At 39.2% G+C, this 27,867-nt stretch overlaps 1 protein-coding gene across 2 annotated transcripts in view; it reads right to left on the reverse strand.

Moving 5' to 3' along the window:
• CCNY (cyclin Y) overlaps positions 1-27,867 on the reverse strand; it is a 129,341-nt gene that overhangs the window by 23,789 nt on the left and 77,685 nt on the right. Inside the window, exons 3-7 of one of the 2 annotated variants that reach the window (XM_086741972.1) lie at positions 24,167-24,201; positions 10,633-10,733; positions 7,014-7,049; positions 3,116-3,173; positions 2,896-3,015 (exon numbers count right to left, since the gene is read on the reverse strand). In XM_086741972.1, coding sequence (XP_086598098.1) covers positions 2,896-3,015; positions 3,116-3,173; positions 7,014-7,049; positions 10,633-10,733; positions 24,167-24,201 — 350 coding nt within the window. The remainder of the gene's footprint in view (positions 1-2,895; positions 3,016-3,115; positions 3,174-7,013; positions 7,050-10,632; positions 10,734-24,166; positions 24,202-27,867) is intronic. The other variant, XM_086741973.1, reaches the window with a different exon arrangement.

The raw sequence follows: 27,867 nt of genomic DNA on the forward strand, positions 1-27,867 counted from the left end.
CTGCTCACAGTTTTATTTGCTACCTAATTAACAGATGAACATAAGTACAACTTGCCACCTCTGCACTTGAGGAGACAGAGAAAAGACAGGCATTTCTCAGTTTTAGCAAGGGCAGGAATATTCTGGGTCAAGGGAGAAGCACACGTGCATTACTTTCTCACAAAGTTAGGTCAGAGAGTATGGCTCAGCTGTTCACTGGGACAAAGCTCATTATTCGCAAGACTTTAAATCAGCAACACAATTCCTAAAACCAATTTTATTCTTATGGTATTATTTTTATAAATATGTAATGTGAATTAGTATTTAATTGTTTCAAACCTGAGATTTTAATTTTTTACCTGTCAGTATGGGAAATCTCTCGGCAGCTCTGGAGGCTGTGTGAGAATTAAATTTTTTGTTTAATTATAAATTGGTTTTGCTGTAATAGTGGAGGCTTTAATTGAAATATTTTAATTAAGCACTTGAAGCAACACAATGCTGGCTTTTTGCTGGAGAGTAGCTTATCTAACAGCCTGGAGTTTCACATTTACTCAGCTCCTGTGCTGATCATACAGACCAATTGTAACTACTGCTTCTACCTGGCTAACGGCAGGTAAAAAGACAAAGAGCGAGTCCATTCAACTACAGACCATAGACCATGTTAATAATTTGCACAGTAAAAAGAGATGGTTAGGACTGTTTAAAAATAATTAGTAACTGAAAGAAAGATAACAGTTGTAGCATCTTGTTCAAAATGTATTGTGATCTCCACAGATATACTTCCTGCATTCTGGCAACCCTCCCGGGAGGAACAAGTGGCAGACAGGGCTATCAGATTGCTCTCTGATGGAGGGACAGACTATGGCAAAACATAAGCTCCACCAAGGAATGCTACTCTCTTCTTCTCCAGACATGATATCAGAACTGAAAGCACTTGGACGGTTCATAAATAGCAATATCAATACTATTAAGATTTCAGAAGTGTGGGGAGAGGGGAAAGGTTGATTGCTTTTTCACAGATTAATTTCCACATTTGAGAAATAACATCATCTGTCTCTGGAGCCCCTCCTGCTGACACTAACAAATAAAGAAATGAGATCTAGAAGTACAGAGGAAACAGAACAGCAGCAGCAGAATTTCACACTTGTAAACCCCTATTTACCCAAAAACTCTGAAGCCCTCTGGAAAGAGAAGTCAGGCAAGTGTTATTATCCTGAAAATGTGGCCAAGGATAGCGGAACAGTACTGCTGATCCCCTGCGTCAAATCCATCTGCAAACATCTGCATGGATGCTTTGAGAACTATGCTATAAAACAGTTTATCTGTTATCATTGTGTTGGGTAAAACAAATACAAGCCATCTAAGTTTTCAAGCACTAACAACTATGGAAACTGTCTCTGCAATATAACAAATAAGTAAAAAACATTCATACCTCATTGCAGAATACACCAAAAGAGTTATTGGCAGGGAAACCACAGGAGAACCAGAAGAGGCAAGGACATAGTTACAAATGAAAGATACTGAAATACATGTCTGGGTTAACAAGATTTGCAGGGAAGAACTTTCCATGCATTGCAATAACAGGAAGATACGGTTACTAAAAAGAAAAAGCCCTCTTCCTTTCTACTAAACAGTGCCCTCATTGACCAAATAACTTAAGATCAAACAACAGATAACTACAACAAGGTTCCACTCTATTTGACAGTAGATTAATTAAATTACACAAGAACATACTGATTCACACAACATATCTTGCCTCCAGTAGAAAACACTTATGAAGAAAAGGGAGAAGGACAAGTACTTAGTGCAATTATGTAAGAGACAGACAAAATGTCATTTCAGAAAACAAGCAATGACTGGGTCAAGCAACTAGGTACAGTAATACTTCAAAATGTGAGGGTGGAGCACTGCAGGGTGTTTCTTGCCCCATTTCTCTCATATTCCCATTCTATACTGGCTAGTACAATTCATTATGACTGTCTGAAGAAGAAAAACCTGCCAACTAATCTTAGAAGCCAAGGGAGAGATTAACAGAGGAAATGAGTAGGTCTGAGCTTCAAAATCCACCTTCTCCAATTTCCCCTTCTTCCATCTCAAGTGCATAACAAAGTTGTTACGAAACCACATGTTGTAGCATTTAAAAAAAAAAAAATTGTTTTTCTAAAATCTCTGAGTCAAGAACATGGCCAAAATTGTGCCTGAAAGCTGAAGAGGCTTGTCAGAATTAGTAGGATAAAAATTTCAGGAAAATTAATAAATTCTCAGCTGGTGAAGATCACTTTAGTTCATTTAATCCACATTGCTATGCTGATCCACACCAGCGGAAAATCTGAAACTTCTTTTCTGTCATGCTATTTTTAAGTAGCTAAACTTCAACCTTGAGTACAATTGTTCTATCCTATGATGTAGTCCTGAAAGATAAGTACAGTGCACGTAAAAGAGAGCCATCACCAACATGTCTCAGTCACTCACCAAATCCTTCATGGGCCCATCAATTCTTATTGGAGTGATTAAATTACGTACAGCTGTTCCCGAGTCTCTGCTGGGAGCTACAATGATACACAGAAAACCTCCCAAAAGTGGAAGCCTCTCTGCTTTTAACATCCCCTCCTGTTCAGATCACTTATGCCACCTGTGTTTTCTATTAGTCACCTTGGTAGCCTGTAACATTATCACTCTGCGAGGGCAAGACGTAACTCCGGCTTTTGTGTTGCATGTTACCCAATCTCTTCTTCCATCATTTACTCTCCGCAAGAAAATGAACTACAGTATCTCTTCCAATCAAGAAATACTCTTGGTCTCCAGGGTGAGAAACAATTCCATGGAAGCACCTAGAGGTATTAAATCATACAACTCCAAGCTCTGAGAACAAAACTGAGTCTGTCAGATCACTGATGTCATCTCTCAGACACTCACCAGGGTGACAATGGCACATTCAGCAGTCAGTTGAGCGGCACTGAACAACGTCCGAACAAAGCGGTAAATCTGTTTCTGCTCCGGGTCGTGTTTGTCATAATCTGGTGGCACTTCGGATTTCTAAAGAAGAAATACTTCCAAATAGGTGACTGAAACAAAATGAAGCAGACAGAAAGAAAGACAGTTCACATGAAAGGAAAGAAGAGGTAGATGAACTTACCGAAAGGGGATGAAGGTTTTCATCAAAAATATCTAAGAGCATTCTTCCGTCTGTGTCCCTAAAAAGTATTAAAACCAAAGTAGCATCATTATCTGAACACAACACCATGCAGCTCTCACAGACACAAGTCTATCGTTAAAATTCCAATACTCCTCATGCTTAGGAACACTGCAGAAATGTGATTTGCAAATCGAAGTTGAATCTATTCTGCCATAAGGTTGACGCATAATATGAAATCCACATTACAAAGTATGCTACAATTTTCAGCTTTCGATGCCGAAGACACACTGCTTTTGCACTCTGTACTGTGAGGCTTTTCCACAACCTAAGAGGTACCACTATAAACTTATCATAAAATCAGCTCAGCTTACTCTCCTTTTCTTAAATGTTAATCCTTGCAATCTCTTAACTAATGCCTCCTTTACTGTCAACATCATGAACATTTACAAACATGCAGCACTATTTTTGCATTTATCCTTTAGTTAATATAGACATACTGAATTTTTTATCTCTTTGGAAAACCCTATCCTACTAATGATTTCTGAAAGCAAAAAGAAGTATAGACAAAAAATTTTCAGACAAAATAATATCCCTAATTCATTGGTTTTATTTATTGTTTTGCTCTCAGATCCCCGTTGCTCAAGATCAGCATGAAAGTTGATGCAACTTCACAAGCCTAACATTCAGAACGCAATTTAAGATTTTTGCTATGTGTAATCTTGGCAGGAAGACTAACAATCCCAAAAGCAAGTGGTATAACAGTACCAGTTAGAACTGGACACTTTCTGGGCAGATGCATCCATGTCACTCACTTATTACAATCCCATCTTTATTTACTGCACCTCTGGTACTTGGGTCACAGAGCTCTTAAGAGAGAAACCACTGAATATGTTTTCTATCTTTACTTAACAGCATGTGTCTCTCAGAGCATGCAAACACGAGTTTTACTGTGGATTCATGTCTACAAAATGTACTTATTAGTAGCTAACATTTAAACCTCAACATCTGAAAGTGACTTTTTTCTGCTATAAAGTCTGCTAACACTGAAAACAAACACTTTTTTTTTTTTTTTAAAAAAAAAAGGAGTATCCAAATTCAAACAAAAAAGCAGATTGAGATAATTACTAGAAAATTCCTCATGAGGAAGGATTTTAGGCCAGGCTCTTTCACCACTACTAAAAAAGGCCAGTATCTTAATGCAGTAGCTGTTTCACTTGCATCATTAATGTGCTATAGTAAACTGCGGCCCTTCACAATGAGAAGAGAGAAAGAATTTCCTATTTTATTTCTCCATGCTGTAGCTGCTGCATGCTATGAAGGCACATTTCATCGCCCTTAAAAAAAAAATCTATTACACGCACAAAAAAGAATTGATAGATTTTTGTCTTCATTAGAACAAATTTGTATTGTTATGCTTCAAAAATAAACCATTGACTAATTGATCTAAGCATTTTTCATGGTTATTTCATTGGGGTTTATTTTATCTTATTTATTTATTTAGCAAATTCACCAATATTTATGCATTCCTCCATAAACAAGATAGGTGTAGTCTTTTACAACCTGTTGAACAGCTAAACACAACAAAAGCTGCAGAAAGCCAATCAACATAACAATGAAAGGAGACACTGGGAAAAGAAGGAATGATAACTAGAATGTTACAATCATATGAAATGTGGGAAATATATGAAGGAATATTCTACTTCATGTATGGTTTCTCAAAACATGGGACTGGTGAAAGTTCAGAATATTAGGAAGTAATTTAGTCCTAACCCTACTGTGCAGGAGAAAAGGAACAAATAAATACTGTCTGAAAATAATTCTCTGGCAAAGCAGGTGCTTGATTTGTTTTCTACCAAAATCAACCTTGGGTCTATACAAGAGCTACAGTGGTTTCTTACTCCCTGCCCCGCACAGTGAACCAAAACCTACCACATACGTCAACAACTTCCTTTCACCTATAACAGAAGGAAACAGAACATATGTTTTGCTATTGCTGTTTCAACAGCAAGTACAACTGAATGCTGTTATCATGTTATCCTTCTGTTCCTAAATCAGAGACAACTGAAGACAGAGCATTGACTTCACATGCTTCATTTCAGAGTCATCAACTGATACAGGCGAGCCTGCTCCAGCATCGCTGCCGAGCCCATCCGTCCTGAGTGCACGTTCACAACACACCTCCCTGCCCTGGGCAGCCTCAGGAGGGAGAAGCAGCAGACAGTTCTTCCTGGATAAATCACCTCTCCATCCCAACAAGGACAGACAGCAAGTTTCCCCAAAAAAATAACATTCAGAATGTATTTATTTTCAAGACACTGACATGAGACTCTGTCTTAAAAAGGTTTAGCCTCTCTGTCCCTCAGTTGTAGATCAAATGCGCATTAAGTTCTATAAGAATACGAATGAAAATATTTTACTGTGGATAGAAATCAGGTCCATGGCAATCAGCACGAAATGCATCCGATGTACTTTGGCTCTGGATTCCTCCTGCTCAATTGTGAGCTCTTACTGAAGTTTCTCAACCTTTGTCATCCCTACTGTGCCCCATTCTCCCAAGCCTTTTACTCAGCTGGCATGACACTTAACAGAGTGCTTAAGAATAACTTATTTCCACAATACTTTAGAGTCTGACTGTCTTTTAAGATCGCTATCATTTAGTCAAGCATAGTAAAAATTGACTAGTTAGCCAAACTAACACAGGGATGATGGAAGAAAGGGGGAAAAGGGAACCGCAGACGGATAAACAAGTAATCCAAACGTGATCACTAACGCCTCATTTTCTGGGAAATGAGATTAAAAGTTTGTGAAAAGATTTCACTCCAACTTTTGCTTTACATATTGCCATGTTTCAGTCCAAGGCCCACTGACATCTTGGAATGTCTTCTAAGAGCTCTCAGCAAGGATCAAGCTCTAAGCCCTTCTGCCCTTGTGCACTTCTAAAGGTTTCTCTTTAGATGTCAGCCTTGTTTCAAGAAGTGTGATGAGTTCCAGTGACCTGAAACATGGTCCCAAATGACGTACCAGCTTAACTTTAAACTTATGAGTAATTCCTTTTGTTCTAGTCGGACTTCTTACAGTCCAGAAGAAAAAACGTGTAAGTGGCTTGTTAGATTGAGATCTAAGCCAAGTTCTCTGAAAAGACACATTGAAAAGCCATGGACACAAAAGTCACTTCAAGTAATTACACTATCTCTTCTTAGAGATGTCAGGAAATATTACTTTATGATACTGTAACATATCATGAGAACATGGAATTCAAGACACAAAAGTGCAATTCAACATGGAGAAAGCTAATTTATATACCGAGTTACTTTTTAGAAGACCTATCTTCTGCTCAATTTTAATCAACTTGACTGAACAGAGATCTAAAACATACTACACAGAACCGATAAGGCAGGACTCGCTCCGTTTCTGAAGCATCTTGAATTACATGTATTCACAATGTCTCTTTTACTCTATAATTACTGGGTTTTATTTCAAAATCAATTAACATTAACTGATCACTGATTTACATGGTTAACTTTATAAAGGTGTAGTCTAAAAAAAAAAAAAAAATCTGAAAGACACTATTCAGATCTCTCTATATGTAATTGCAACATATGCAACAATGCAGAAGTGCCAGTGCACATAAAACCAAAGAACCAATCACCAAAGTTTCTCAGTGTTGAAATGTACTTTCAGGTTTCTATGGTATGTAATCTTCTAATTTTTATTTTTCTAAGCAAAATAATATATATAAAAATATAGAAGAATATGTTTCTCATTTCTAACATGGGAAATAAGAAAACTACTACTTAAAAACATTTTGAAAGAAACGGAGCATGGATTTTTAGGGTTTGGGTAGTTCATTTGTTTTGATTAAAGATATCTTCAGTACAAGTTTTCATTATTCACGTACCTGTTTTTGATGTGGTAATATATTGCAAGAGCTACACTGTAAAGAAAAATACAGAGTTAATGTCTCAGGACTGTCAAATTACATTATTTTTCATATTAATATGCAAATTTAAAACCTAGCACAATGCATGACAAAAAGTATGCTCAACAGCCTATTTTCTTCTGTTCATTTTTAGATACCAGGAAAACTTCTGTAAGCAGACAATTTTACATTTGTTCAGCACACTCCAAGTGCCTCCTTTTCACTAGTAATTAATTACTTCACAGAAATCCTCATATTCCACATACTGAGTTGCACATACTTTCCATTTAATGCCCTAGTCCACTAAAGTCAGTGCTAAAACTCTCACAGACTTCCAAGGTTGAAGATAAGGCATCATAGGCATTGGACATTCTCTTTCATTGTTTGTTAATTCTGCCAGGCTAACATGAAATGTTTTAATCACCATTGACTTACGATTTTATATTTAAATCCATTAACTTTTGGCTGTCTTTCTATGTAATTGCTCACATACCAGACTCAAACACCAGGCTCCTACACTTTATTGGCATCAGGTTACTTATTTTAACTCAGGAGAGACGACTCTCTAAATAACTTATTGCATTATGCATTTCCCATGTTCTCAACCACACCCCCAAATATCTCTGTTTATATTCTGCGCAAAGACAAAATGTGTCCTTGTATTCACAGAATGCTAAGATTTTAATTACATATGCAACTAACTGATCTCATTCACATTTGAGACTGAAGAAAATTAAGACATAGCATTAAGAAATTCTCATGGTTATTCTCCAGTTTCCAACTCATGACTCCAGCTTTATCGAAGCACACTTCGATATGATAGAGCTTTACTGAAGGATAAAGCAGAATCAGCACCCCCCCCACACTTGTTCCAGCAGCATAAAACCCAGTCCCCTAAAGGGGAAGGAGGCGGGAGTTCACCAATTCTGTTTGTTGACAATTTTTTTTGTCAGTGATTCACTTTCAGATGCTTACGTCTTATACTGACACAACATTCCTCTCCTTTTCCTTTCCATTAAAGGCATTTTAAAATAGTAAAATGGTTGCTCTGAAATTTTATTCCAAAATTTTTACATGAAAACTGACATAGTGCATGTTACAAAAACAATACGTTGGAGTTACTCCATTAGTAGAATTTTAAATTATTTCAGGTTTGGCTGTTTTTTTTTTTTGTTGTTGTTTTCTTTCAACAGTCATTTAGTGGAAAATATTTTTTCTCAGTTGAAAGTAAATATATTTTACTAACTTTGTATGAGCATTATAGCTTTTATTTGGCTGGATTAAAAGTTTTTAGATCATAAATGCTTTTTAAATTTGATTTTTTTTTCTAAGATACATATTTAAGGAATTTAGAGATACTGTGTACTATGGACATTTAAAGGACACAGTCTTCACTGAACACAAAAAACCACATTTATGAATGAATTTAATTTCACTGAAAGCTATCCACAAAATTAATTAGTCCTAAAATTTAATTATAAATTATGCCTCTAGGAACACTCTTGCAGCTTCAGTTCACTTTATGAAAGCTGATGCAAGAATACGTGCAGAGCTCTGCTTGGTGCCCATATGGTTGCTTTTGTAACAAAACATCAAATTAAGTTTAGGAAAATATTTACTATTTAGAAATCTATATCAGAACCTGAAAGTCTTTCAGAGCTGTAATAGATTAACTCAGATCCAAGTTTTATTCTGCTTTTCATACACTGGTTCAGCTAGCACTCAGTGTGTAGGAAAGAAGCTTAGGAAGCCTTCCATCACCATACTCTGGCCACCCCACCGATGCTGCAGATCTCCTGTAGATGCACTAATATTTTAAACACACTGGTGCATAACATGACCCAGAAGAAACAAATGAGCTGGCTGAAACACATCCCTCACAGATTTACCTACATGCAATAGTCATTTATCTGCAGAGACTGCCAGGATGGGGGAAAGAAATGAAGTTGTACTACAAAAGCAATAATCCCACAATCTCCTTGCCCTTAAATCTGTTAAATGTGCAGCCAGACAGGAGAGGAGGAAAAGACTCCTCACCCAGAGGCCTCATGAGTCAGAGTTCAGTTTCTCACCCCACATAACCCCTTTTCAAACCCTCCAACCCTGTGCAGCTTCCAACCCTTCCCATGCCGGCAGCCTGGCCCCAGCCCTGCAGAACTCCTCCTATCCGCACCCAGCACCAGCTCTTCCAGCCTGATGTGCACTCATCTCCTCCCTACAGCTCTGCTCCCCACCACGCACCCCGAGCCTCTCCCAAATGCCCCCACCTTGCTCTCCCTCAGCTTGTCTTTTGTCTCCTCTTTCACAGGGCTGCAGCTGGCCACTGTGGTCTGCTGAAAACGCTTTCGACTGTTGTGGCCAACTGAACCCATATCTTCTTTTCACGAGCAGTCTCAGTTCTGATGCAAAAAGGACTCTGAAACCCATCCAAAAGGCTGCACTTACAAAAATCTGCATGCAAAGGATTTTAGAGAGAAAAGTAAAAGATTCCAGGAGGAAAAAAGTACATCTCAAAAACAAAAAAACCCACCTTTTTCCAGTGTTCACCTGAATTATTTTTAAGTTACTAATTAAAGAAACTTGAGAAAAAGTAAGATTATATTTCAGGCAGAAAGAGCTGATGAGGAATTATGTGTTAGTCTGACACTCCACTCCCCTCCTTTTTCCCTAAACAGAAAAATTAAGAACATGTTTTAGTGATCACCAACATCACAAAATCCTTTGGATGTGTTAGTCTGAATATATTTGTCTCTCATGTAAGGATCTCTGCAGTGCAGATTTTGTCTTAATAAATTTTTGCATTTGAGTACAGCAAGGTAACCATCCTATGAACAACTCAAGAGAGTATATCAGCAATCACAATAAACAAACAACATAAAATACCTGAGCACTTGTTCTCTCATTTCACCCCGTTACTGTACAAAATGTGAAGAACAATACACTATAAATACCAATTTCATTTCTCTTCAAATGTAAAAAGGCACCAGTGAAACCTGAAACGATCATCTGAGATGGATAAGTCCATGCGCACACCACATACAAAGTTCCCCATGCTGTATAATAAACTGCCAGTGCTCTTATACTCAATAAGGAAATGAATCCGGAGGCAATTACTTTACATTTCTAACAGAAAACTGGAAGGAAAGCTTAGCAAATGAGCATTTTATCGTGATCAGAAAAGAGCTCTTCATTTTCAGGTAATTCCAAAATTCTGAATAAACAAGTACCCAAGTAAGTTGGACTCATCCAAAGCAAGTACCCAGTTGAACACTGAAGCACAAGGATTCCAGCTGCTGGAATCTGAGATCCTTAATTGCTGCTTTCTGTTGAGATATGTAGTACAGGGAGGTTGATTCTGCACAGACCTAAAACAAGAGTAATATCCTTTGCTCATCCTACTTATTGCCTCTGGAGCATGACTGGATTAAATAAATTTACTATTTCAAAACCTAAAACTTCTGAAGCTTGCTTAGTAATGGTTCAGAAATATACATACATACATATATATATATGTATACATATATATGTATGTATGTATATATATAAAATGTAGGTTCCAGTAAAAAAAAAAAAAAAATTAAATTATTATAAAACCCACCATTTGATGGTATACTTGAGGTTTGGTTGACTGACTGTGCTGTCATCCAGGAAAATAGTGGAACAGGAACTGTACTTCCTTCTCAACTGCCCAGGAGGATGCTATGAAAAACATGCAAAAGAACAATGGCTATTATGTAATACCAAAGCATTTTTCTGAGGAGATGTAAAAATTCAGAAAAAACAAATTCCTCTGTCTCTCACAATGACGCACACAGTAATGTGATCATGTTTTGAAGCAGCTCAGAAAGTTCAGCAATAATTACCAGTGCAAGTGTCACAACAAGCCCTGCCTGAGCCTTGACTAATGCTTTCAAGTCTTGATCTCCCCTCCATCCCTCCCTTCCCCAAAACCATGCAAAAATTTTTGTGCAGAATTACTCAAATACATACATACATTTGGAAAGCAATGATGAACACAATCTACATTTCTGTCCTCATTCCAAAAGGGTAAGTGGAAGAGTGAAAAGGAAAACGAGGACTGATTTAGAAACAGATACAAAACCACGCTTGGAGAAAAGAGAATTAAAAAAAAAAAACAACAAAACAAACAAACAAACAAAAACCACAACCAAACCCTAACAGAATTAAGTAGGGGAAAGAGGTCTTTACAGTAGAACTACTAAAACCTCTAAAAATTAATAGGGAAAATTTAGAAAAATTAATTCCTTGAAAATAGATTGTTAATAGACAGGAAGAAAATTTATCAAAAGATGTAAGAGAAAGTGGATATGCAAATAAAGAAGAAATTTCTCTCCTAACAGCAAAAGTTTTCAACAGATTACAATCCTATTTCTGCACTACCGTAGGAAAACATTGGAAAGCTCAGCCACAAAATGACATTTGACAACACTACTTATTTCTGAAGATTTTTTGTTGAGAGGCTTCTCCTCCTGCTGTTTTGAGCAGCCAGCACTCCACCCGTCTAAAGAGAATAGTTTCATCATATCAGCTAATAGCTATCACAGTCATTATTGCTCTTAGATTTTATCCTTGCTTATTCTACCTACACTAGTGAATAACTTGACCAATCTCCATCAGGACAGTTATAACAGAAGAGGTTTAAAATTCAGTTGGTACATCAACATGGAAATTTTAATTTGCCTTACAATTAATGTTATTTCCAGAGTTTAAGTAGAGACACTGATGGACCATCAGTGGAATCCACAGGTATTTACCAGCTCAGAACAACCAGGTATTCTAGGCTACGGTCCTGCGACTCCTACCTCAGCACATCTTCCCTTGCCTAATTTCCAGAAGATATTATTACAAGTGCCAGCACTCCATCATCCCACTAACATTTCACTTCCCATAGGCAGCAGACTTCTTAGCAGTATTCATTAGATACAGAACAGATAGACTCCTGATAAAACCCACATGCATCTGAGTCATCCTTCTATTTTTCCCAGCTATGTGTGAAAGAGCAAAGTCTTCTGTTAATTGAAAAAAAATCATGTTCTGAAGTTGTTACAATTGTAGAAACATTATGTTCAGATGATTTGAAAGCTCACCAACAAATTCTATCAAGGTCTCTCACTTGACCAAGAAATTTGTAGGCTAAGCTGCTTTTCTCAGAAGTGAAAAACTTTACTGAGAAAATAAAAATTATCCCCTCTCAAAAATTCTCCAGGAGTTTGGAAAGGTACTTCTTCATACTTTGGAAGCTCACAATCCGTCTGCCTTCCAAGCTATTATATGTTAAGCAAGGCAACAGACAGAAACTTTAGAAGCACTGAAGGCATTAATGGCATAAAATGTATTACCTAGCATTGATGCACACAGAGAGAACTACTAAGGGACTGGTGATTTATAGCTTTTATTCTACCATAATTTAGTTCAGATCTCTGGATTTGTGTGATCAGGCTGTTGAGTACCCTCCATAGGCATGATAAAGGCAAAGCAATTTATAATCAGCTGAAAATGCGACTGTTTAGTTATTGAAAAAAAAAAAAAAGAGAGAGGTACAGACATTTCGGCATAATTTAAAAAAAAAAGGCACATGGAAAGTTTTTTACTCGCACATTTTAAGTGTCAATATGTTTTAAAGGTTTTGATAAAATTTAAAATAAATGGACTGGATTCATTCAAGGCAAGCACGAGTGAAAAACAGAAAACAACTCTGTAGCAACACCACTATCAGATTTACATTTTCTTATGTAAACAGCACTCTAACATTTGATACATGCCAATATTTAAAGCCATGCACCTTACTTCTGAACCTACCACATCACAGAACTCTCCACGGTTTTCAGCCCACATCACACTTCGTTAGGCTTAGAACTTTTCACACTTCAGAAAAATACGTGGTGTCTCATGCCTCACTTTCTGCTCACAACAGCTTGGCAGGAAGGGGTACCCCTCCCAGTCTGAAGAATGGTGCCAAGTGTAAACCTGCCATCTTGGGTACATATACACATTTGTGCCATGTGAATAATTAACCCATGGGCAGATCAACATTCCGGGCCTCTACTCTGACGTCCAACTGCAGCCGTATGGTACACCAGGTAACAGATGTTCTGCCTTTTCCAATTACTGGAAAACGCCCTCAGTTTCATATTCTAGCTTGACTAAGCTGGAAGACATCTGAAATCCCACAGTTCAGTCAAATAGGCTTTTCTGAACCTCCATAAAATGCTGCACAGGAACCTTCTCCATCCTCACAAAGGATAAAAGAGGTTACTGAGCATTATCTCAGTTTTCAGCACTGTCCTAAAGAGGAAACTCTCTTCTGTGTCCATTTCAATGGGTAAGTCCACACCCAAAATTGGACAGGAGCTTAACACCTTCACATTTCAAAACCATCATGTCTGACCACAAAAATCTTCCACTGAGACAAGTCAGAGAGGCTATAAGCAAGAAAAATCAGAAGAGATGAGACATAATATAGAGCCTTTGAAGAAATCAGCCGAATCCTCTCAACAGTAGTGGGATCCTTCTCAGGTTCTGTCCCATCACTAAAGACAACAGGGGGGAAAGAAAGGACTGGCATAGCTCCTTTTGTAAATCTTCATATGCAAACAGGACAGTGAGCATAGGACACATGTGGAGCCATGACAATCTCTGCTATTACAAATATTTACAAATTATAAGCACCTCATTGCTATGAAGCAGGATTCACTTCATATGTACTTAGTAGTATTTTTGTACCCAAGCGAAGATTCAGAAGAGGTCACGCTTCTCAACGCAAGACCTCTGACTTCATCTCACACAGAACTACCAAGGAAAACACAGCAGGTAAAAACTACTTGGAAAAACTATACTCTGGTAACCCCAGGATCACTTTCAAATTGGAAGGTTGAAGTAAGGGACATTCCACAGAGGTGTGGTCTATTCAATGTAAAATATTGAGCAATAACTTTGATTACAAAATCAAGTTATTTTTTACTGAATTTGCAGCTGGCATTAACTTGCAGAGAACTCTTTTGTAAAAAAAAAAAAAAAAAAAATAAAAGGAAAATATCCAATAGGATTTATAGAATTGCCATGTATACAACAGGCTGGAGCACCTTTCCACACTGCTCAGCTGGAATTTTATGTCCAGTTTTGACCACTGTATTTTAAAAAAAGAGGAATTTATTTCTGAGAGTCAGGAGGAGAGAGCAGCAGGAGACCAGAGGTTTGAAAAATCTGATTTAGAAGGAAAAACTGAAACACTGGAGAGGTTTTCTCCAGGAACAAAGAAACAATAATGGCCTTAAGTCATGTTGAAGGAAGTTCCAAAAAAAGACAACATTTTCTCTACGACCACTGGGGATGGGATAAGAAAAAATAGGCTTAAGGAAAATTAAGATTGGACATGACAGTGTGAGAGGAGGTGATGGCAAAAAAAACCTCCAAACCACCACCTTTTTCTAATAGCAGGGATAGCGTGAGTGACTTGAGCAGTGATAGAATCTCCATCACTGAAAGTTGTGAAGAAGAAGTAAAACAAATATACACCACGATCAGCTTAGATGCAGGATTCTGCATCAGAAAACAGACTGAAGAACATCTTGAGATTAATTCTGGGCCAGTTTTCTATCATTTTGTGATTTCTTTTGGTGGACGTGATTTGTAGCTCTTTACACCAGAAGCAGTTGTTATTTTTCTGATTTCAACCAAAGACGTTCATTAAGGAATGCTGACACTACAGGTTACAATGAATACATAATAGCTATTTTGTGGAATTTCTTTCTCTACAGGAAAAGACAAACAATGGAAAAAAAATTTGCTTTATAACTTGCTAAGCTTTTACATGTGTTACAGAACAAGCTCTGAGAGATGAAGATTCAACGTACTTCCATTAATGCCAGCTGTTTCTAGCTCTTAAAAACAACAGTTTTTCCTTCTTGCACAGCTAGAACTAAGGAAATATCACTGCTTTATTTTTCTCCCAGCTTCATCCTGAAACTTTCCAACTTGTTCTAGGATGCTTGAACAACAGGACTTACTTGACGTTTACATAAAATACATCTTATCAGAAACAGAATGGCTTAATTTGCTATCAAAGTCATACAAGCTCTGCAGAACTACTTCTATATACCTGCTACAAAAGGAATCACAACAAATTCCTAACTAATTCACAATGAGAATACGCAAAAGGATTAACTTCTCTCAGCCTTAATTTTAGCATCACTCAGAAATTAAACCTAAATTTGTGGGTAAAAGGAAAGTGCTACTCTTTGTTTTGTTAAAACAGTCATTTCAGGGTGGTTCGGGGTAGAAACATCTAACAGACGGGCGCATACTGACCAAAACCCACACTCAGAATTGACCAAAAGGAGCACCAGCCAGCTCTGTCCTAGAAGCTCTTCAGTCACACTGCATGGCACTCTGCCCTGACGCTCAGCAGGATTTGTTCATTTGGGCGCAACACTTCCCTAATGAAGGTATATAGCTTTTGTACCAGAGCTGGCCTTCAGCCCGTCAGCTTCCAGTTTGGCAGAGGAGCTCCAGACTTTTTCAGTGTTCTTTTGCACTTGCTCATCAAAAGAAAATTTGCAGCTTCTGTTCTAAATGATAGTACTGTCTCTTCTTCCACCCAACCAGGTGTAAGTTACTGCATGATTTTAAACGAATCATGGAATCATTACGGTTGGAAAAGACCTCCAAGATCATCAAGCCCAACCATCAACCTAACACCACCATGACCGCTAAACCATGTTCTGAAGTGCCATGTCTACATGTTTTTTGAACGCCTCCAGGGGATGATGACTCCACAACTTCCCTGGGCACTTGTTCCAGTGCCTGATCACTCTTCCAGTAAAGAAATGTTTCCTAATACTCAGTCCTCCCCTGCTGCAACTTGAGGCCACTTCCTCTTGTCCTATCACAAGTCACTTCGGAGAAGAGACCAACACCCACCTCACCACAATCTCCTTCCAGGTAGTGAGTGATAAGGTCTCCCCTCAGCCTCCTCTTCTCCAGACTAAACAATCCCAGTTCTCTCAGCCGCCCCTCATAAGACTTGTGCTCCAGACCCCTCACCAGCTACACTACCCTTCCCTGGACATGCTCCAGCAACTCAATGTCCTTCCTATCCTGAGGGGGCCAAGACTGCACACAGTAATCGAGGTGCGGCCTCACCAGCGCCAAGCACAAGGGCACAATCACTTTCCTACTCCTGCTGGCCACACTGTTCCTGATACAAGCCAGAATACTGTTGGCCGCCTTGGCGACCTGGGCACACTGCTGGCTCATGTTCAGCCAGTTGTCTACCAGCACCCCCAGGTCCTCTTCTGCTGGACAGCTTTCCAGCCACTCTTCCCCAAGCCTGTAGCACTGCATGGGGTTGTTGTGACTGAAGTGCAGGACTCAGCACTTGGCCTTGTTAAACTTCATACAACTGACCTCAGCCCATCGACCTAGTCTCTCCAGACCCCTCTGCAGAGCCTTCCTACCCTCAAGCAGATCAACACTCCCACCCAGTTTGGTGTCATCTGCAAACTTACTGAGGAAGCATCCAATCCCCTCATCCAGATTGTTGATAAAGATATTAAACAGAACTGGCCCCAAGACTGAGCCCTGGGGAACACTGCTTGTGACTGGCTGCCAACTGAATTTAACTTTGTTCACCACAACTCTCTGGGCTTGGCCTTCCAGTCAGTTTTTAACCCATCGCAGGGTACACCTGTCCAAGCCATGAGCTGTCAGCTTCTCTAGGAGATTGCTGTGGGAGATGGTATCAAAGGCTTTGCTAAAGTCCAAGTAGATCACATCCACAGCCTTCCCATCATCTGCTAGGCAGGTCACCTGGTCATAGAAGATCAGGCTGGTCAAGCAGACCCTTCATGAACTCATGCTGGCTGGGCTTGATCCTACAGTTGTCCTGCACATGCCAGGTGAGCGCACTCAAGATGAACTGCTCCATAATCTTCCCTGGCACCAAGGTCAGGCTGACAGGCCTGTAGTTCCCCGGATCCTTCTTCCGGCCCTTCTTGTAAATGGGCGTCACACTGGCAACCCTCAATTGTCTGGGACCTCTCCTGTTAACCAGGACTGCTGACAAATGATGGAGAGTGGCTTGGCAAGCTCCTTCCACAGGTCCCACGGTACCCTTGGGTGGATCCCATCCAGCCCCATAGACTTGTGCACATCCAGGTGGTGTAGCAGGTCAATAACTGCTTCCTCCTGGATTATAGGGGATTTATTCTGCTCTCATCCCTGTCTTCCAGCTCACAGGGCTGAACACCCTGGAGATAACTGGTCTGGTTATTAAAGACTGAGGCAAAGATGGCATTAAGTTACCTCAGCTTTTTCCTCATCCCTGGTGGCAATGTTTCCCCCTCCCTGCATCCAATAAAGGATGGGGATTTTCCTTGGCTCTCTTATTCTTGTTAATGTATTTGTAAAAACATTTTTTGTTATCTCTTACAACAGTGTCCAGATTGAGCTTCAGCTGGGCTTTTGCCTTTCTAACTTTCTCTCTGCATGACCTAACGAGATCCCTGTACTCTTCTTGAGTCACCTGCCCCTTCTTCCAAAAGTGGTCAACTCTCCTTTTTTTTCCCTTGAGTCCCAGCAAAAGCTCCCTGCACAGCCACGCCAGTTGTCTTCCCCGCTGGTTCGTCTCATGGCACATGGGGACAGCCTGCTCCTGCGCCTTTAAGACTTCCTTCTTGAGGAACGTCCAGCCCTCCTGGACCCCTTTGCCCTTCACGACTGACTCCCAAGGGACTCTCTCAACCCGTGTCCTGAACAGGCCAAAGTCTGCCCTCTGAAAGTCCACGGCAGTGGTTTTGCTGACCCCCATCTCCTTACTTTACCAAGAATCCAGAATTTTATCATTTCATGGTTGCTAAGCTCAAGATGGCCTCTGACCACCACATCTCCTGTCAGTCCTTCTCTGTAAACAGCAGGTCAAGTGAGGCACTGGCTCACTTACCAGCTGTGTCAGGAAGTTATCTTCCACAGACTTCTGGAATCTCCTAGACTTTCCTCTCTGTTGTGTTGCATTTCCAGCAGACGTCCGGTAAACTGAAGTCCCAGAGAACAAGGCCCAGTGATTTTGAGGCTTCTGCCAGCTGCTTGTAGAACACTTCATCTACTTCTTCATCCTTGTTGGGTGGTCTATAACAGACTATACTACATAGTATTAAATAGTATTTCCGTCCATGGAAAAATTGAGGCCTGCTTGCACCCAGTCTGTGGAGACAAGCCCATTAGCTTCCAGGCAGAAGAGGCTGGCCAAAATGCTAACAGAGAAAACTGGCATGTAAGGGTACACACGAAGCCAAATTACAATAGCAAGCAAAAAGACCAGGACTGCTTCTGACTTGAAAAAGGGAGGTTCCTATCTTGGGGATCTTCTATTGCTTCAGGACATGATTTAGTTCTGACAACATTATTCAGAGAAGAAACATGATTTTACAGGTCAACAAAGTGTTTCCAAAATCAAGCAAGCCATGCAACACAATTCTCCACACAGCTCTGCAAAGCTCTGCACTTATTTTCATCTTGCATAACTTGATACTAGAGCCCAATTGTCTACATTTAGCAGCTCGATTCAGGTATATTCACCTGAACAAAAGCTACAGGAAACTGCACCATTGTATGGTGCCAACATCTACAATAAAAATAAAAGATCCAGTCCAACCACTCTTAAGTAATATCCATTGTACCTCATCAGTCTATGACATGATTCAACCTTGTCCTCAGCTGATTAGTCTCACCAGTGTTTGACAATATTCAAAACTCAGACTACATCCGTACTTAGAAGTTTTTTGCTCTCAAAACTTGTCCTCACTCACGTCAATTATAGAAAACTATGTCAGAGTACCACTGAGCTCCTGAGGGGCTCAGCAACCACTGGTAAACTCTTCTGCAGCACACACAGGCCCTACCTAACCACCGATAAAGCACACTGTTTTATAAACCTGAAAAGATTAAATATTTCTTTGAACACTAAAAGCAGCTCAAAGGCATATATTTACATCACATTTAATTGCTAGTGTTGTGCAATTTGACCAGAGTGACTTCACTCGGCTCCCAGCAAGTATTATAAAGCAACCCTGTAAAAGAACTCTCCTGTGTCCTCTCATTCCATCTGAAAAGTTATTTTTTGTTCTGCCCCCTACAACAGTTTACCATTTCATATAACTTATTGCCTTGAGGCTGACAGGAGAGGTAAAACTGTTCATCCTAGAGGACAGGAAAAGAAGCAAGGGGCTGAAAGACATTAGAAAAAACATTTCGAACAGTAAGTTGAAGCAAGACATTAAAGAAAACCTGTTGATTCTAACCTACTGAAAGCCTGAAAAGGCATCTTAAACAGCATCTGTTAAGAATGGCCGTCAGTATAAGGAAACTGCTAAATGGGCTAGATGGCCTATAAAGGGCTTCTCTAGACTTGTTTTTTTTGTGATCTTGCAATGGAGAGGAGCAAAGACCAGATTAAGCAATCTCTAGGAGGCCTTCAAGAGCACCTGAGAAGCCTCTAATCTGTCTTCCAGTTTATCTTGTTCTTCTCTTTGAGTAAGCAATGTTAATGAAAATATCTTAAGGAATTTGAACAGTAATTATAAACCTTTACAGTAGCCAGCCTCAGGCACTTAAAAAACCCAACATTTCACATTTTATGTTATGCATTGCATTTTTCATGGATTAAAGCACTTCTTAGACTATGTTCCCCTTTCAGCAGGTACCATATTTACTCTTATAATCACTAGCTGAAAGTGTTTGATTACCAGTCACATGCCTAGTAGTTTAACAACAGGGAAGCAGAACAGCCTCTTTATCCATTCTGACAGGAAAATTTGGGGGCTACACAGGAGCAAATACCATACATCACTTCAAGCATGCAAAAAAGCTCACAGAAGTTGCTTGTGCCACACTATGTACAGCAAAAGACCCTTCCGTTCTCTGCTAGTCCCCATCAGCAGGACTGCTGTTGGGAGGAAGCTTCCCCTGATGTGAATCACTACAGGGTCACTTACAGAGACCAGGGTTCTGACATGAATGATGCCCAGGAAGCTGAAAAAAAATTTTGTCTATACACAGATGTTAGTTTTTCTACTTGGACTGATAAAAACAGTATTAGTCTGCTAGGATCTGAATACCCAGTTGCTGGGTAGCAGACAGCGGAAATCATGTCCAGATCCCTAAACAAGACAACGCTGAAAGGAAGTTGTTGCTCCAAAGCTGATGAAGGGTCTCCAGAAAAAAAAAAAAAAAAAAGTGGAAGAGATATTACTTCATCTTCCCTCCCTTTCCCTTCCCTTTAACTTGCTTCAGAAATATTCCAATATGCAAAAAAAAAATCCCTTATTTTTATTGGATATCACTGCTCATGAACACAGATTTAACTTTAAGAGCATATCTTGTCAAGAAGAGAAGAAAGTACTTTGGCAAACAGAGCATTTTCATCGTGTCTGGAAGGGAAAATTTTCTAGAAAAACTTTATGGAGAAAACAACTTTTCTCTCCTCTGCCCTGCTCCATTCCCCTGTGGAAAAAAAAAAAAAAAAAAAAAAAGCACCCAGTACAAAGAACTAACAACTGCAAACAATAACAAAAAATTCACTTTTTCTCCAACCACCCCCCCAAAAAAACATAAACCATGTCTTCCTGTTTGCTCTCCTTGTACAGGCAGAGATACTGATGCAATCTCTCCTCTCTGAAAAAGGAAATGGCTCTATCTTGGGCTGCATCTTTATCCCCCTCAGCAGCTTGACTAAGCAGATTAAAAGAAAAGACAAGTACACACTGAAGCAGTATTAAAGCCGTAACAAAAAACAACTGCCAGTTCAACAGGAAAGGGAAGTCTGCTGCAACTGTTTAGAAATTTAAAAAGGCTGAAAGAAAGCAAACATACAGGTGAACTGTAGGTAGGCATCTTCCAGCACCCACAAGGATGCTGGAAGTTATGCAAAGGATCCAGCACCATCTCCAACCTGTCGTCTGTCTCCCTGAACTCCGTGGGATGACAGAGAGGATGGCTTCTCCGTCGCACCCTGTCACCCTCCTTTTCATTCCTTTCTCCTTGCCTTCCCAAGCCCCAAAAAAGAACAGCTGCTGGCTTCTTGCATCACACCTACTGACAACGTGAATCTGAAACTCGGCAAGTGCCAGTCCTTGACAAAGTGCAATAAATCAAAGCAGGAACCCACCATTTGTATTTAAGGATGAAAGGAAACTATTCAGCCAATTAAATATTCTACAAACAAGAGGAAGCAAGAAAGGAAAAGAACAATGGTGTTATCATACTGATAACATTCCATTTTAAATGAAAAAGAGTCAATACTAATTAATTTTTTCATACAGAACATTTTGAAACTGTATTTGTATAAAATACTATTCTCAACTATTACTAAGCAGAACAAGACAAAGTCAAAGAAGAAAAAGCACAACATTTCCTGATACTTCTGCTAGCCACTCACCCTGATCACTTGAGTAATGTCCAACTCTGCCTGCAAAATAACCAATAAGATAGTGCACAAAAAGACAAAAATATTTTGTTGCTCATCTTGGTTATTTGCCACAAAAGGAGAATAAACATAAAAGACTTTAAAAAAAAAAAAAAAAAGACGGTGTAATGGAAAAACCACAAAAGAGAAGAGTGCTGCATTATGGTGAGGAGTTGTTGTAAAAGGAAGACAAAACAATATTACAGAATTAATGTCCTCTGGCTTGTTTCTTCCAGAGCAGATGTGGCTGCCCAAGACCTCACATCAACAAGGAAACACAAATGAATAGCAATAGCTCCTCTTAGAAATGCACTTACCACACACTGAAAAATGGTGGAAAAGAACTGACCAACCAATAGGGTATATCAAATTTGCTTATCACGTAAATACTATCCATCATTCGTCACATGCAATTGTTAAATTTAACTATTTTATCTAATTTCTTCAAACAAGGCAGTCTAGGAAAATGAGGATGCTTCCCTGCAGTCTACAAACCTAAATCCAGTTCTCAGACAAAGACCACAGCAACCACTTCAAAAATGATCACCAGTTTGTGCATCAGCTTGAGCAGACTGAATATTTAGGAGGTGCTGAATGAATGCTCACAGGTGTGCTGAATTAACAACTTTAATATCACAGGCTACACTTGCAGATATAGCTTAACTATGAGTACTGGCTAAATACTTAACTAACTTGTAATGACACACACACAGAAAGCCATGGTAAGGATTTCAGCTTCAAAGGTTATTTTTAGCTTTATAATTCAGAAGAAGTCCTTTACAAGTACAAAGAAGTCAAACTTAAGGTAGCAGTAAAGCAGACTACTGGGGGAAGTTTACATTACTGCAACCTTAGCCAATGCTCTGAATGATACTTGGAAAAAAAAAAAAAAAAAAAAAAGAAATTAGGAAGAGGTCTAGTGCTTAGGGTACCAGATGCATAAGCTGCTACATCGAGCTCCCAAAATCAAAACTCCTCAGTGATATGATCACTCTTCCCTTTTCTGCAAGAAGTCTAGTATTGCCTAAAAATATTTTACACCGGAGTTTGCAACAGTGTGCTTCCAGTAGCACTTGTAATAGTCACCTTTGTTCCATCCACCAGAGGAAACCACTCGCTGTCTGACTAAAGTAGAACATATCTTTTACATTATATGAAGAGATTCAGGACACATGAGGATTTAATCCATGACACAAGGTGGATTGTCACAGAAACTCTGCTAATACCTTGCTTTGCAGTGTCTAAATATTCTTCTTTTTTTTTTTTTCATTGAACTCTCCAAGTTTGAGGCTAAAAAGCATGTTAGAAGTTACTGAGCACACATTATTAAGTTTACAGGAACCCAGTGCATTAGCTTTACAAGTAATTTTATAACAATACAACTGCACTGCAAATCACCCTTATATGCACGGTAAACAATGGAAATGTTCTACAGGGGAATGGAAGGTGAGAAGCACTGAGAATATCTGCTAACTTGATGGGGCCAACTTTAAGGCTTTTATAAGCCTCACAGTATCTCATGACTTGTCAAAATCTTAACTCTTGGGAAACCAAAAATCTCAGCTTGCTTTTGAAGCCAGGCAATAGTTTCAGAAACACTCAGTACAAACCAGTTCTGCCAACAAATGAAGCAGTCCTGCCTCTTCACCCCACCCTGCAGCTCACTCCTGCCTCTGTGCCTCCGTCCCTTTCTGCGAAGGCAAGCCCCAAAGCATATTACACTTAGGAATAGATCCATTTTAGCATTTAGCTGTGCTGAATCTACTTGCATTTGTGCCTGGCTTCAGCTTACCTGGAGCTGCACAAACACTTGCACCAGCACAAAGGGATGCAAAGGCTATAAACCACAACTGCTTCTTTCAGCAGCTGTACCAGCTTAAAAGTGATTCATGAAATTATGGCCTAAATTTCCACATAGAGAAGTTTGAGAACTTCTCCCCATTTCACCCTAAAGGCAAATACCATTTGAGAGACAATTAGTTCTTTCCCTCCCCAATTTTACTGAGGTGTGACTCCAGATATTTCAGCACAAGGCTTAACATACTGGGAACCACATTGGTTCCAGGTGTTTCAGTAGTACAAACAGTTCTAACTGGGGCAAAGAGCCTGGTCTCATACCCAAAGCAGGCTACAGGGGATTTGCTCTCAGCTCCACCAAGAATTTCATTAAAACAGAAGAGAAATGAACTGAAAAATACCCAGGGTACACAAGCGTATCAAAACCCCATCTTCATACTCGGCATGTACCACATCAGTCCACAGTTACATTGCATCAACACTGGTCAAGCACTTCAGAACGTCATGTAAATATCAAATGCTGCAGCTCTCTGCCAAAGCAATCTTGCATACAAAGGTAATTTAAAGTTTTGAGAGGTTCTGTAATAATTTTAAAAATCATACCAATGCGTGCAGCTCTTTGTCTCAGGTACCAGTTACCTGTGTGCACTGGTTGTGAGCATAATACTGTCTTCAAACCAACAAATTCATTCCGCTAACTCAATAACTGAGACCTATACTTCTGGTCCTGATGCAGAACAGACATCTGAAGCATCAGAACCCTCTCACCAATACGGAAATCATGTGTGATAACTCTTATTTACTGTATAATATAGACAACAAGGAGAAAGCTGCATAGCGAGGCATTTTCACTTACGTGGTTTATATAGAGACTCTTGCGTTTTTCTCTCACTGCAAAAACACAAAATATGATAGAAATATTACATGACTATTTTTCCCGATTAAGCTTCTTATATACCATTTACAGTAAAATAAACCAGGAAGCTAGCTAGCTATGTGCAACATTATAATTGCTTCTGCACTAATCAAGTATATTCATACACCAAACAGAAGGAACATATATCTGTATGCATAAATGCACTTATGCTCAGTAGTGTGGCAATGGATTAAATTCTCATCCATTCGGGTACTTCACCAGGCGTTGGTCTGCATGGGAAAGTTCATATGCAGTAAGCTGCAGTCCAAGTTAGCAATGGATAAGCCATCCTTCACCAGTTCTCTGTGTTGGTACTCCTGAGCGACCAGCTCCTTTGTGCAAGGTACCTTGCTGCAAAGTGGTCTACGCTACCTTGCAGGTATGAAAGTACCTGAATAGCTACAGCATGGAGTTAGCGACAGTAAGCTATGATCAGAATTTGCTAACTCCCATAGAGGAGCCTTGAAACCATATGTGTTATATGACTGCCTTCTATAATGATTATGCGCAAGCTTGAAACTATTACTCATGTCGGATATAACAATTTAAATATATTACTTCAGTGAGTACGAACCAGTCACCACAAGCAAGGGTTGCAAGTCAAAGCCACAATTAGCCAAAATATTCAGAAAGTAAACAGCAACAAGGGAGATAGATGTATAGAGTCTTAATTGTCAGGCAAATGCTTATTACAGCTGATTAAATACAATCTATTTAATTTTTTAAAGCACTTTCCCAATTAACTCACCCCATAGAGAGCCTGTGGAGCTCTGTTCCAGTGAAAATACCACAGCATTTAGGATACAAGTCTGGAGGCAACTCACACATAAATCAAACTGCAAGATTAAAATAATAATGGTTTCATGCTGTAGGTGATTAAATGCACTTTGGTGCACCATGATTTGAAAGCTATGCAACCCAATGCACTTAGTAAAATAAGAGTGTTCATAATGGTGGGATAGCCTGTCCATTCCCTGTTGGATGAGAAGCCATTATTTGTGATTTTTTTATAAGCAAGCAATCTCACATAAACAAGACTTTATGTGTGAATACTGTGAAATAACTGTGTTTAATGCAAACATAAAATGAAAAGAAAATAAGAAAAAAAACTTTTAAAAATCCTTACATAATTTTCCTCCCAGGGAGCAGAAAGGAGAATCACACATGACAGATGTTAGCCATGTCACTTAGTACATACTCAGATCCACAATTACGGACATTGTATAAGAAACAAAATTAAACAGGAACAGCAGGAAAATGCTGATCATCTAGTAAATAGTTAAACTGCTTGAAATCCTGCTAAAACACTGCACAACACTTAAGCTCCACACTCTGAATTTATCACCAGCAAAGGACATAAGTAATCTAAAGGGAAACAACAAAACTGTGGTAGATACTCACTTCTAAGAATAGCCAAAGTATTTGTCTAGTATTGCATATTGCAATGTACAGTTTACAGCAGTAAACAATTCTGACAAGCTGCATGTAAACATAATAGAGTACATAACTGAAAATTAACACCTATTAACTGCAAAATTTTGAACACAGTTTAACATTTAACAGTGTTTTAATCACAAACAATTATACCGCATACAAAATTCTTATGGACAAAAACCTATAAAGATAGCGTGCACATGCACTCCAAATTCCATTTTAATCATCTTTTTTCTCTTCTATATTTTCCCTTGTGTCCATTATATTATTGAATTCACCATGAAAGTACAATCGTCTATTTACCAAAGCAAGAATATCATTCACAGCTCATTCCCATTTGCTATTTCCAATCTCCAGAAGAATATATTAATGTATTTATACACACTCCTCGCTGCTCCCTGCTCAAGCACTGCTTGTGCTGCACACTCTTCTAAGCACCACATTGACCTCCTTTCCCTTATTTGCCCCATATAACTGAAATTCAGTTAGCCTGGATTCTCCGTTGAGCAACTACAAGAATGCAGCTGTGCTTTTGTGCTTCTGACCCACTCTGCCATAGCGTAAAGCTCAACTCTTTCCAGAACATCTGCCGATGGGGAATCGGGCATAGCAGAAACCCATTTTGTCACAACTGGTCTCTTTTGTAATCACAACCCTCCCTTTAAATCAGGGAAAGGCAATTATTACACAAGGCAAAAGGCCACTTCCGCCAAGCTAAAATGTAAAGAGGCATTGCCATCACTTGGCTTCAGTCAGTTTAAAGACACTTTGCACTGCTCCCACAGCACAGAATGGTCTTCAGCAGACCAGCCCATAGTCTTATAACCATTTTGTAGCATAAACTCCTAACAGCAACTCCATGCTTTTGACTTTTAAGCATGAGGTTTTGATGAAATGAAGCTGAACAGATTTAGAGTCAGTTTATACAATTAAACTTCTACTTTCTTTCTAACATTTTAAAACTAAAAAGTTGGAATGGAACTCTTCAAGTGGAGACTGAGATGCTGCCAAATTGTCTTAGTTTTCCGCATTTTAAGGTCAATGACCAGTTCCTATTTCTGCAGGCACTTTCAATTGTTATCGTTGAACTTTCACAACAGTAAGAAAATACATTATCCCAAAATAAAAAGCAGTGAGGAAACACACACACATATATATGCATGTGCGTGTGTACATGTCTGTATGTATTTTTCATTTAGCTGCAACAGAAACTTCCTTTGTGCAATTTCTGTATATTAACGTTACCCGTATCAGGATCAAAGACAAAATCCTTGAGGATTACATCCATAAAAATGTCTTGCACTTTGGGAGTTTGTAAACCATTTCTTTTCGGTTTATGTGAGACAGGAGATTGGTTCTAGTTAACTTTTGAGTCAGTGTGGCTTACTTCACTTCTATCCACAATATAAATACAATTTCAAAATCCTCTTTGTCTGAAGCCCACTGTAGCACTGATACTGCAAAATTTAGGCAGGACATTGAATGTGTAAATCCTAATGTAAGTCAGGAGAGGTGGACAGCTGTAACCCACTTAGAGGACAGATCATTAACAGCACCCTGAAGTAGCAACCATTGCCCTCTGGCTATTATAAGGAAAAGAAGTTACATTATTGGAGTGCTAAGGTGTGGGAACTCTGGCTTAACCACAACCACACACTGAAGAGTGCATGGCTTTTCAGTCACCTAAATCATCCTGCTTACAGGCCAAACTCAGGAAACAAGAGAGAACTTGCACAAAGCACTCTCAGCTTCCTAACCAGGGAGAATTACTCATGTAAGATTCAGCATCTTGAAAATTCCCACAAAGAGTTGGAGACATTTACAAAACCTACTTTAGTCAAGAATTGATATACAATTAGTATTTATTGTGTCTTCAACTTTTCTGTAGATACATAGAACTCTCAGGTAACTAAGGAAGCATTCAGACTACCAACTAAGAAGAACAGGACAAATTTAGATGCTTAGCATGGCATCCAAAGCTTCACAGAACAATGGGAAATTCAGATCACATCATACCCAGAGATGCCACATCCTGTCTCATTATATTTGGGGTAATCAACTTGTTGCTATTCACTCACATGTCGATCATAAGCAGCTCAAGCACAGCTCCTATGCCAGGAGAGAACTATAAGATTACCAGCGAGGCTGAAAGAGTACAGGGCTACTAGAAAGCCAGATGTGGAACTGCCTGAAGGTAACATTGCCAA

Source organism: Chlamydotis macqueenii, chromosome 2 (genome assembly GCF_036417535.1).
Source record: "Chlamydotis macqueenii isolate bChlMac1 chromosome 2, bChlMac1.mat, whole genome shotgun sequence".
Lineage (NCBI taxonomy): Eukaryota > Metazoa > Chordata > Aves > Otidiformes > Otididae > Chlamydotis > Chlamydotis macqueenii.